The 12382-nt window shown below is 35.1% G+C and overlaps 1 protein-coding gene across 1 annotated transcript in view; it reads left to right on the plus strand.

Moving 5' to 3' along the window:
* Nucleotides 1-12131, plus strand: part of LOC109030221 (uncharacterized) — a 177759-nt gene extending 165628 nt beyond the window's left edge. Inside the window, 6 exon segments of the mRNA XM_072303583.1 lie at nucleotides 1344-1406; nucleotides 2208-2249; nucleotides 3121-3187; nucleotides 6681-6798; nucleotides 9442-9593; nucleotides 10203-12131. Of these exon segments, the coding sequence (XP_072159684.1) occupies nucleotides 1344-1406; nucleotides 2208-2249; nucleotides 3121-3187; nucleotides 6681-6798; nucleotides 9442-9593; nucleotides 10203-10350 (590 nt within the window). The 3' untranslated portion in view covers nucleotides 10351-12131.
* The last annotated feature ends 251 nt before the right edge of the window (nucleotides 12132-12382 follow it).

Genomic DNA, 12382 nt, shown 5'->3' on the forward strand with positions numbered 1-12382 from the left:
AACTGAACCTCCCTCTGATTTGTGTGCTGCTGGAAATGTACAGGCTTAAAAGCTTTCATTAGATTATTACATAATTTTATTAGCTGTTATATAATTTCAGGAAATAGTTGCAACTTTCCCTGAAACCATACCAAATTTCAAACATATCATCAATTCTTTTCTTTCTCATTTTAGACGTTGCAACACTAAAAAAAGTAATAAAGATAAAGATGGACAGAAAAATAATGATTTTAGTTCTAGACATACTCTTATGCATGAATTCATTTCATCTACCTCATCTCTGAATCCTCCTCATGGCCCAATTAGACCTCTTTTTAAAGAATCCCATAATCTTCCACTGAGACTTATACCTTCAAAGTAGATCTTCAGCGCATTGAACAACGATTCAATAGTTAATATCCAGAAGTTGTCAGTTGATTGATTGACTATCGAATAGCTATCCATAGTGGTGAAGATCCAGCTTTAATTATTTACATATACCATATCCTTAGCCTTTCAACCATCATTTACTTATCGATCCCCATCTCTCACATGTCATTTTATATCCTATAATCAAAATTATCTCATTGAAATTTGTTTGACCTCCGTCATCCTCCATAGTAGAAATCATTAGATTCTCCGTAAATTAAAAACAAACTGTTGTCAATAACTAACAATCAATTTAACAACGAGAAGAGTTGAAATGTTCGAAACAATTAATTATTTTAATTTCTGTATCAATCAATATGAGTTTTGAGAGTTCATTAATCGTAACATCAAGATACTGATTTTAGTCCTAAAATTTTCAATTACTCACATATTTCACTAAAAGGAGACTAATTGCATGTTTTCCATAAATTTTTCTGTCTACTACTTTGCTAAGTATTTGATCATAGCTTTTTCTTCTCAATACGTTTTCCCCGTATGGAGCTCTGAGAAGGAGTCTTATCTTCAAAATTATCTCGAGCTTTCCCCTTTTGATCATGAAAAACCATGAAATCTCAAAGCCAGTTCCTTCTGAGAAATATGTTTAGGTTTTTAAGTTTTCATCACTCCAATATTGTTAAGATCAAAAAGCTTTTATGGCTTTCAAAATTTCCATTAGTTCTCATCATTCCTTTTTTTTCATTTTTACTTTCTCTTCAATCTCTCCATTCCCATCCTCTTTTTCTTCTTATCAATCAATTGTTTTTCTCATATGCTAGATTCAATTTGATCAGGATCTTCTCATACAAGTTGATTTGAAGGATAAGTCGCTTTTCGTACTGAACGGCAAATCCCCGTATCACAATATTAGGAGGCAATCATGGAACCTTATAAAATTTTCATTGTTATACTGATATTTTTACTTTTGTTTGTTTTAGATTGCTCGGAATCATCAAGTGTAAGCACGAAAACTGAAGGAAATACAACAACGCGTACTGAAGGTAGGTCATATATTAACATTTTGATTATTTTTCACTTAGTGTTATAAAATTCACTGTAAAATATTTTTTAAACTCTATGCTGATCTTAATTTAAAATCAGAACTGCTGAAACTTGTCAAGCTAAACTTTTTACATTGTACCGATTGAGGCGCAATCAATGCTGTATTCTTGTACTCTGCATTAGGTACATACCAGTATAGAGAAGCTTGAAATGTGTTAAACTATTCTAGAATTTTCTCTTTTATTTCAGCGTTCATAGAAAAAATACGAAGACATTTATTGAATCTAATTTTCAACTTTTTTCTCAAGAAATGCGGGCAAAATTCTAATGCTTGGGAACGTTTTAACACTGGGAACTGGACTTGAAGTGTTTCTGTTTTGACAATATTTTCAGTTCTTTTTCCACATATTAAGGCTTTTAAACTTGATAACATCAAACAGGGTTGAGTCTAATAAAATACTAGAAAGTCAGTTGAAAACACGTACCACTTGTGAATTTTTTTGTCTTCCTGACCCATTTTGGGCCAAGCTGACAACCATCTTGCAATTGTTGTGATTCAAGAGTCACATAGTTGCCATAGAACTCTCCAAGATGAGTGTTAGCGTAGCCGGAAGCGTGTTGGGAAAACAAATAATATTAACAAGCAGTGTGTTTATTTACCCAATTTTCTAGTATTACATCATTACATTGTAATGAAATATTTCATTATTGGAAATTTGTCTTGCTTGATTGAGATGCGATAATATTCATAAAAATGTTGCGTACCTCTGTTTCAACAAAAAAATCAATTACTGTTTCAGTTCACACGCACACTTCTACATCAAGAGCCACACTAACAAAATGTGAGTATTTATTGAACTTAGTTACATTTTTTTTGAAATTACTATGATTCAGAGTTTAGTTTTCCATATCTGAGATACTATATTAGAGTTTTCAGAACCTCATTTAAATAAAATCTGCATTCTAATGCGGAGGAATGAATACACTAGAATGGGAGAGAGGATGGTAATGAATAACCATGAAACTAAGTTCAAAGTTACGTTTTTGAATTATAAACCAGGGACAGAAATGACGAACGACAAAAAAGGGAAGACCGTCTTTTTGCTTAAATATTCATCTCTTTTCCAAAACTGAAGGAACTTTTTACGTCAGGTAATATCGTTGATCCTTCAGAAAATGGTGACACATGATTATATGAGCCCTAGATTGCATAAAATTATTTATGAAACAGTGCTCATATCTGAATTTTAATTTAAATTAATTCATTTTTCCACACTGATACTTATGACATACTTACTTTTTTATTTAACTTTCGACTCTCAATGCTGCCATCCTTATTTTAAAGCATAAATGGCCGCGGTTAACATAAAGGCACCAAAGCATCATATCTTCGGAAAAAGCGAGCTGGGAACTGTTTTGAATTCAACTAGTCGTGAAGTTTCCCCTGTCAAAAATTTAATAGTCGAGAACGAACATTTTAAACATGAAAATAGTCATTAAACTTTGTTTTTAACATTAAGTCTCACGGAGGAATTAATTTCAAACGCCTTTTTCTCAGTTCCAACTTTGTGCAACTCGGTGCGTTTCTGTCCAAGAAGTTCAAATTTTGATATTATTAACACATGAGGTTTCTGTTGAAACAATTTCCTCTCATTCTTTTAGTTTTTTTTTTTTGAAAACCTTTTTTCTAAATGTCTGTCTCCTTTTTTCCAGCGGGCAGCCTTGCCTCTTCACCTTTTGCTAAATTTAGACAACTGGAACGACAACACTCTGCCCCTAGGTAAGTTCTCTCCCAATCAGTATCATTCTTTTCGTCATCATCCTTCACTGAACTTTTTGTCAAATTTTGTTGCTCAAAGACGGTCTTTTCATTACTTTCATATCATTTAATTTTCCTTTTCTACCGACTGCAGGTCCCTTCTCTTATTATTTTAAACTGTAGTATGTGTAGATTAAGTGAAAATTTTAATTCAGGAAAGGAAAAATTGAACATTTAAAATTACATTTTGGATATGTTTCTGCAAGCAAGTGTCACCAGCTTAGTTTTTTGAGTACCTAGTCTCATGGTAGACAGATTCTTATCCTTTTTCTGACTCGGTGAATCTCTTGTCTCACCAGTTTGGTACCACTTTAAATCAGGTAGGTACATGCTACCATGTTAAATGTGCTTTGATGTGTAAACTCTGGAAATGCATATTTGCCTCATGTAGATTTCTCAAACAGAGAAAATTCTATAAGAATTCGAGCCAGTAGTGGTGGTTTGTGTGCCCATGAAAAGTAGAAGTGGAAATTTCGAATAACATCGTTAGAAAGAGCATGAAAAAAGAAAATTTTTGGCGCAAACCGGAAGTCGATCCGACCCCCCTGTCAAAAGTTAGGGGGGTCCAAAGGTTATTTAGGGGGTCCGTACCTTCATTTTTTAGAGTAGCTTCGGCGGCTCTTGGACATACCGTTTCTCTTTTCAAAGAGTCCTCGAATACTCCAAGTCTGATACCGAAGTCTTCATATTGCCCCCGGGCCACCACAGCCCCCCCCCCCGTAGGGGGGGATGGGCCTGTTACAATGAAACATTGCATTAAAATGCGAAAAGTCACAGAAGAGCTTCAAACTTAGCATCAAATCCGAGTGGAACTTCTTGCCAATGTTAACGCAAACGCAGCCTGCGACTTTAAAGTGAGTTTTCAAAACTCTTAGCCCCCTGCCCCCCCTCATTTTTGGTTGCAGAGCGGGTAAAAACCGGGAAATTCACTACAAATAATGCCCGAAACTAATGTCCAACTTGAGGAGGACCCTTGAAACGTTGCGATCAGTCGGAGCATTGAAATACAAGGACTGCCACCCCCTTAAAGTACGGAAACATCCAAAACACCCCCGCTGCCCCCCTCATTTTTCGTTGCGGAGCGGGTAAAAACCGGGAAAATCGCCAGAAATGATGCCCGAAACCACTGTAGAACTTGACGAGAACCCTTGAAACGTTGCGCTCAGTCGGAGAACTGCAACACAGGAACTGCCGCCCACTTTAAGGACGGAAACATCCATAAAACCCCCGCTGCCCCCCTCTTTTTTCGTTGCAGAGCTGGTAAGAACCGGGGCATCATTTCTGGCGATTTTCCCGGTTTTTACCCGCTCCGCAACGAAAAATGAGGGGGGCAGCGGGGGTGTTTTGGATGTTTCCGTACTTTAAGGGGGTGGCAGTCCTTGTATTTCAATGCTCCGACTGATCGCAACGTTTCAAGGGTCCTCCTCAAGTTGGACATTAGTTTCGGCATTATTTGTAGTGAATTTCCCGGTTTTTACCCGCTCTGCAACCAAAAATGAGGGGGGGCAGGGGGCTAAGAGTTTTGAAAACTCACTTTAAAGTCGCAGGCTGCGTTTGCGTTAACATTGGCAAGAAGTTCCACTCGGATTTGATGCTAAGTTTGAAGCTCTTCTGTGACTTTTCGCATTTTAATGCAATGTTTCATTGTAACAGGCCCATCCCCCCCTACGGGGGGGGCTGTGGTGGCCCGGGGGCAATATGAAGACTTCGGTATCAGACTTGGAGTATTCGAGGACTCTTTGAAAAGAGAAACGGTATGTCCAAGAGCCGCCGAAGCTACTCTAAAAAATGAAGGTACGGACCCCCTAAATAACCTTTGGACCCCCCTAACTTTTGACAGGGGGGTCAGATCGACTTCCGGTTTGCGCCAAAAATTTTCTTTTTTCATGCTCTTTCTAACGATGTATCACATGATGGGGGTTGCCATTTGAAATTTTTGAGTTGCCCCCCGCCCCCCCTCCCCCTGGGGGGGTGAAGAACTGAAAAGTACCTCAAAAAGTTTCCCCCTCGATATGAGGAAGGACGCCACAAACCGCAAATCGATATCATAATTAGAACTAAAGTTATGGCCAGTGGTGCGTAACTTTTGAATAACCCTGTATGTTATGAGTAATGCTTCTCCAGAGTTTAGCCATCAATAATGTTCAATCGAGTTCGAGTGAGTACCAATTAATTAGATAAAAAGTCCTTTTTTTTTTGTTTCAAAATGAATCTAATTTTTTCGGTGCATTTTGGAGTAAAAGTTGGTTTTTGTCTCAGTTATTGATAATTACTAACTGAAAACAATTCTCATGAAACATTTTATCTAACAGCCTCAATTTCCATAATCGAAACGGGATCATTCAATCTAGTACCTAACTTTACTATTTTACTTAACATTTTGTAAATAAAGCATTATCATTCATGGATATGATAGTCCGTAAGATTATTTGTCTTAGATTTCAGCCTTCTGTACTCTGTCCTAACATTATCTCAGGATTTCAATTTTTAAAATCATATCTTTAAACCTTTAGGTATTTTAACCAATGGTTGATTGACTTGAACACCAAATGGCTACTGCCAGCCTGTGTAGGTATTGCATACAGTAAGAAAGAAAAGAAAATCAGGAAATTAAAAAAAACTGAAACTCCTATAGTAAATTGAAGTAAACGCCAACATGTTTTGGAACCCTGCAGTCCCTTTTATAAGGCTGAAATTTTGACTGCTCAGTCGTTAAAATGTGTAGTTCATCTTCAACATTCAAATGTCAAGTATTTAGTAGGATTTCAGCCGTGAAGGAGGGATCGCAAGGCCTCAAAGCACATGGGCGTTTACTTTAATTCATTTTGTGGATTTGAATTTTTTAATTTTCTGCTTCTTTTTTCTTCTTGTTCATCCAGCTCACAGTTTGTCACCCTGTTGATTTGTCAGTTTCAGTTTTGTTATTGTTTCTCTCGGTTTCATATTGCGTGCGGTGTTGAGTTACATCACCTCCTCCTCATGTTGAAGTTTAGTGGTCAGAGGAATTTTTCATTGCAGATTTTTGACATGTGTAAAAACATAGTTAGCAATTATGCTTAAAAAATCATACCTCTCATAAACTCATCAGTAGTGGAGTTCAGAGTCAATTAATTGTTCATTTATGGGGAAGTTGACAAAATGATGGCCATTTCTGTTGGCTGAAGACTATGATGGAACCGAAAGAAGTTCAGTAGAGGTTTATCACAAATGACTCTTAGTTCTCGTCGAAATTTTAACAACACCCATGAGAGAATTTGACTGCATCAATTTTCCCCGTGAGGAAAATAGAACTGTTGCCGATTTCCTGCAACCAATTATTATTCAAACAACATCAGAAAATTAACTTTTTTGCGGACAGTGGCTGGATGATCTTTGAATGATATGTCTATCTCTTAAATTAATCTTTTTTCATTTCCATTTAACCAACAATATTATTGGGGCTTGTTGCTTGTAGTTCGGGTACTGCTCGTGCCCCCATTTATAAAATCACCGACCCTAAGCTTATGAATAGCGCTGCAACCATCAAAGAGAGACTGCTCAGTTGGGTCAAGGCGCAAACTAAGGAGTACAAGGTACACATACGTCTTGCATCCTGTAGTGTGTCTGATGCTCTTTTTTCTCTTCTGCACTCTTTTCATTAACGTCTGCTGATTCGCTGCACGAATAACGCTTTTGTAGTTTTTTACGGCCTTATCGCATGAAGGAATAATATATGCTTTTTTGTGTCAGCTGTTTTGTTGCAGCACTGTTAGGTAAGATTCCTAGATTGGAGCAGATGTACCACCTCTTTTTCAGAGCTGAATTTGAGCTGAATTTCATGCTGAATAGATGATTCTATCTGCGTTCATTTTCTTGCTCCAAAGTATAAAACAAGTTTTTCGGATGAGTTCCAGTACAAGATCTTTAAAATTTGTTGAATGTGAGCAGCCAGTCAGATTCAAAGTAACTGCTCAAAGAAACTGATTTCAAACGAAACAGTTGTGTTTAGCACTATGCTTCCTCACTACCGACAGAGTTATTGAAGATTCTACCCTGCTGCCGGAAAAGGTTTTAAGAAAAAAAGTCTCAACGGCAGGAGCCACCTGAATAGCTAACTCACCTACGCTGAAAGCTCTTCCAAAACTTACATAAATTTCTTCAAATTATTGCCCCTCAGCTGTTTCATTCTGTGTCTGAGTTTTCTTGAGGCAATTTGTTTGGAACCTTATTCTTTTCTTATCTCCCACCCCCTCCACCAATGATTTGCCTCTTCATCGCAATTTCAATGCAAACCTCAGAGCCATGAAATTTTAGAAGAAATCGTAGGTGTGTGTGTGACTTGTTTTTGTGTTTGGTGTTTTCATTTTTTCAACAATTTAGGAGAGCTGTAGAAAAAGGGACCATAAAACATGGGCAAATTCATTTTTCTGAACTGTCTAATCTAGACAAGCAGATTGCAATGTTTTCAGTTATGCTGCCACTTGTCCGGTTATAGCCGCTGCTTGAAGAAATGAGCATACCTGGACTATTATGAGCCCTTCCTTTGGAGCCCTCCTCAATTTTTATTTCATCAAATAAATAAACAAGAGAATGGAGTCAATTGGAAAAAATCCTTTTAACCCTTTGCTTTTTAAGTTTTTCTACTTTTTTGCTCCCAAATTAAACCGTAAACTCTTTCAGATTGTTCTGTTTTTCATTTTTGAATCCTCTGATACAAAATATTTCTTAAACTTTCATTGCTCATTGCTTTATTAAGTTCAAAAGCCTAAAAATTACTTAAATAATTCGCATCAGATCTTGGACCTAATTCATTATTTCTGCTGTACCTACATCCAAATTGATGTGTGCTTGGTTGTGCGTGGGTTTGCGAGCTATGAGCCACTAGACAAGATCTTAACTAGAAAAAAACAGCACATATTTTCTCTTCAAAATCCTACCTAAGAAAGGATTCACCCGCTAGGAACTTCAGGAATCAAATCCTGAACGAGATATTAATAAGTATTTTTAACATAGGTTAAATAGAAGTTATATGCTACAAATGATGTTATTTTTTATTTTTGCCATTCAACCAATATTAGTTGTAATTGATTAGAAGTAAATGAATAAGTTAAAATTGTGAAACAGGAGGACTACCAAACTATTTGTAAGGTTGTCATTTTAAAAAAATTCCCAACTTCCCCTCACGTTTGATTTTACTGGATGCTTTTCATTGTCCATCCTCATCCATAATGAGGACATGATTAGGAAAATGAAAGGGAAAGTTAAGAGTCTATTAATAACAACCTTAAAAATTAATTGTAAACTGTTATATTTTGTTGAAGAGTTTATTCCCAGACTTCCCCATGCATGATTGGTTTTTCTTGCGAAATTTTGAAGAGAAAACATGTTGCGCAGTGCTTTAATTAATACCTTGTCTAGAGGTCCATTAAAATGATGAAATAATTTGCTTCAGTTTTTGCGAGGGTTTTTTTTCAAATTGCATTTATAATAAAAAGCTTTGATTGTTAATCTTTAACTACTATCAGTTCTTGGGACCCATGCAACTGATATTCGTCTGTGTTTACTGAAAGTAAATTATGTAGTTGATTTTCTGCTCCATATGTCTCAAAAATATTGTATATGCGTAGATCAGATTAATTTTTTTTTTTTTTTTTCGTATTCAGACTTTTAATTTTAAGTATCCGAAACCTTGTTCTTAACTATTCCTGTCCGGCACAAACTTTGTCACAACGTTACTTCCTAAATTATTGTTGCAGTACTGTTTTTGCAACATTTTTGTGAGTTTATTTTTGGCAGTTGTCGGGTGGGTTACAATGTATGATTAAGTTTGTCGGCATTAGTCGTGAACTTTAAAAGACAGATGTTTCGAATTTCATTCCTTCTCACTTCGAGGAAGAGTTGGATTAAATTTTGCAATAAGGAACCACTATCTCTGGCTATTCCATAAAAGCATGTATCTGCATCGGGAAATCAAAGAAATAGTGGTTCCTCATTGCAAAATGTAATCCAGTTCTGAATAAAGACTGTTATCTGACAAAAGGCTATGATAATTTTTTTAGGCGATTCATGAAATTCTTGAAGTTTGCATAGTGTCAATATCCTCCTTGTTATTTATTTGGCCCTTCCAATTCATTAAGGTATTTAGTTGACAGTCAATTAACAGATCATAAGATACCATGAAAAAAAGTGATAATTGCTTTGAAATTTTAATCATATTCTTTTTTATTCTTTTTCAGAACATCCAAATAGAGAATTTCTCTACTAGCTGGAGTAACGGACTTGCTTTTTGTGCACTCATCCATCATTTTCTACCTAACGCTTTTGATTACAATAAACTAACACCAGAGGAAAGACGTTACAACTTTGAACTTGCATTTAGAGTTGCTGAGTAAGTATGCAATTATTAGCATGTAAATCTGAACCTTGAATAAACTCTTGTTTTAGATATTTCTGTGCATAAATCTTTCACAAATTTTTTTTTAGGAATTGATCGTCGTTTCAGAATTATTCCTTGACCACCATCAACCTTTTTAATATTCGCAGCTAACTTTAGTCTAAATCACATCGTCAAAATCTGAATATGATCTGTTATTTTTCATTGTTTAATGGATTTCAATCGTAGATTTAATGTCCACTCATGATTGGGAGCTTGATTCTCAAAGTGTCTTGCATTGCTCATGCGTCTATTTAGGATAATAATGAAAAAGAAAGAAATTCAAGTCAAAAGTGAAAATTATTTTGTATATTGTATGGATGCGCCCTCTAGTGTCTAATCAAGTGTAGTTAGTTCTGAAGACAACCCAACTCTAAATTCAAATCATGCTTTTCAACCCTCTTGAGTGAACAAAAAAGCATTATGACTTTTTTTTTCTTTCTTGGATTTCTCTTATCACATTGCTCAACTGACTCATTTATTGCAATCTGTGCTACTTGGATGCTTATTTTAAATTCTTGGCCAAATTTTGTATCTAATACTGTGTTATGCTTTCAATCGCAGGGAAGAAGCAGGAATAGCTCCCTTGCTTGATGTGGAAGACATGGTGATAATGCGGCGACCAGATTGGAAGTGTGTCTTCACATATGTGCAGTCAATTTATCGCTGTTTCCACAAGTCTAATCGAGCTGTTCTAGTCTTCAATTTTTAGTTTATCTACCTTTGTAACTCTCTCCTATCGTTTTTCCTGCCTCCTGTATCTTTACTTACCCAATCCTTATCAACTAAGTACATTATTTAGTCTTAGACGTGATACTGCGGTGCTTCATCGCAATCATTTTTTGTTACCGTAACTCAAGCCCATACTCGAATCTTTTGAAGATATTCACATGCAACCATAATTTAGACCTTTCTGGATCTTTAAGTGTAAACTGTAAAAATCAAGGGTCACAAATGAAAGTGAATCAAGTAAGATCGATAAGAAAGTGATCTACAATAACAGTATTAAGTTGCATCATTCCTGTCAGACAGATCGGTGTCAAAAAAATTTCTGCCTTTATACACTGGATCCCTTCGAGTGGGAATTCATTCTCATGATTTTTTCTGTCGTGCCTTCTTGCCTGATTATTTCATTTCAAAATTGTTGCAAACTAATTATCTAGTCTACCTTGTTTTTTAAATGTTGTGATACTTAAATTGAACAATAAGACTATTCAAAAATTTTGTACATAACTGCCCTCCTGTAAATTAGTGGTGGATAAGTAAGAGCGAAAATTGATCTGTTTGTAAATTCATGAATTTTTAGCATTTTTCGAATGCCTTTTGTAAATCAGAAGTACCTGTAATGCATGTATGTCCATCCGAAACTCACTCTGTCTCTTTTTAGATAACAAAGGAGGGTTTTATTAAAAAAATGTCGGTTTTTAAACTGGTACAGATTATTCCAGTGACTTTCCAATCCTGCAAGGAGGAATGAATTAAGTTAAATTTTTCTTCACCGCACGAAAATGAAGCAAAGAAATTTAAATAGGAAAAATATATTTTTATTTTTTGTCTGTACTTATTAATCAGGCATTTATGTGAATCAAGTTTAACACTCTGTTGTTTTGAAATTGAAATGAAACATATCCCTTCTTTTTTTGCCCTTGAATTATCATTATTTTTAGTCTACCGCTAAGTGAAGATAAAGTCGTTTTGAAAATACCTTCACTTGGGTATTTTTAAGACCTAATCAGTTTTATTGCAGTTACTGGTGGATGAGTGCCTTAACTCCTTTCTATTAAGTACCTACTAACAATTTCAAAGAATGCTTTTACTACGAGTTGGGTCCATGAGATATTTTTCATTCTGTGTTTTCTGCAAGTATAGTTCTGTTCTGCCAAGTTTACCTTCGAATTGTTGAAGATCCATTCACTTTCTCTCTAGCATTTTACTTGCCAATCAATTTCATTAAACTTTGAATAAATTTACTGAAGAATATTTCTTTCTTTTCTTTTTTATGCACTGTAAAGCATAAATGGTTTTTAAACTTATTGACAGATTTCAAGTTTTTAGGTAATTTCCAATTTGTCTTCATGACCCCAACTCCATGTACTTCAGCATTACAATTTTTTCTTTTTTTTACTCCTCGCCATAGCTTATACGTTTTTGAGTATCATACATTTAAGTAGTTTCACAAAAGAAGGAGCAGTAGGTACATTTCCTTGAATTTTTTTTTTTTTTTTTTTTTTTTTTTTTTAACTGGAGCAAGAAAGAAAAAAAACTAATCAAAACCTTAACATTGTTAAATTCCTTTTATTTATAAATTGTAAATTTGTTAAACATTTTATACTTTTAATACTATTATTTATTATTTTTCTATTATTTATTTAGGCTGTCATAATTATTGTTATGAACTATGCTTGCTTACTATTTGTTGCATCAAATATTATAAGATAAAGCATTGATATTTACTACGTTTTAATACTTGAATAAAAAATGTTTTATCATGAACTATTGTCTTTTTGCAATGTGAAATCAATAGTGAAAGTCCACAACCTTATCTTTTGTTTGTGGTGTTTAAAAATCACAGCCCCTATTTTATTTTTTAAAAGGAGAACATATTGACATCTACCCTTGAAGTTTTCGTAGAATTTTCTACTCATAGAATAGATAAGATCATAGCAGTTTTTAAGAATACTGTGCAGTTGTGTACCTAGTTCTCTATTTAAGAAATACGAGGGGCGTTCAACAAGTAAGTATCC

The sequence above is a fragment of the Bemisia tabaci genome, chromosome 8 (genome assembly GCF_918797505.1).
Source record: "Bemisia tabaci chromosome 8, PGI_BMITA_v3".
In the NCBI taxonomy this organism is placed as follows: Eukaryota; Metazoa; Arthropoda; class Insecta; order Hemiptera; family Aleyrodidae; genus Bemisia; species Bemisia tabaci.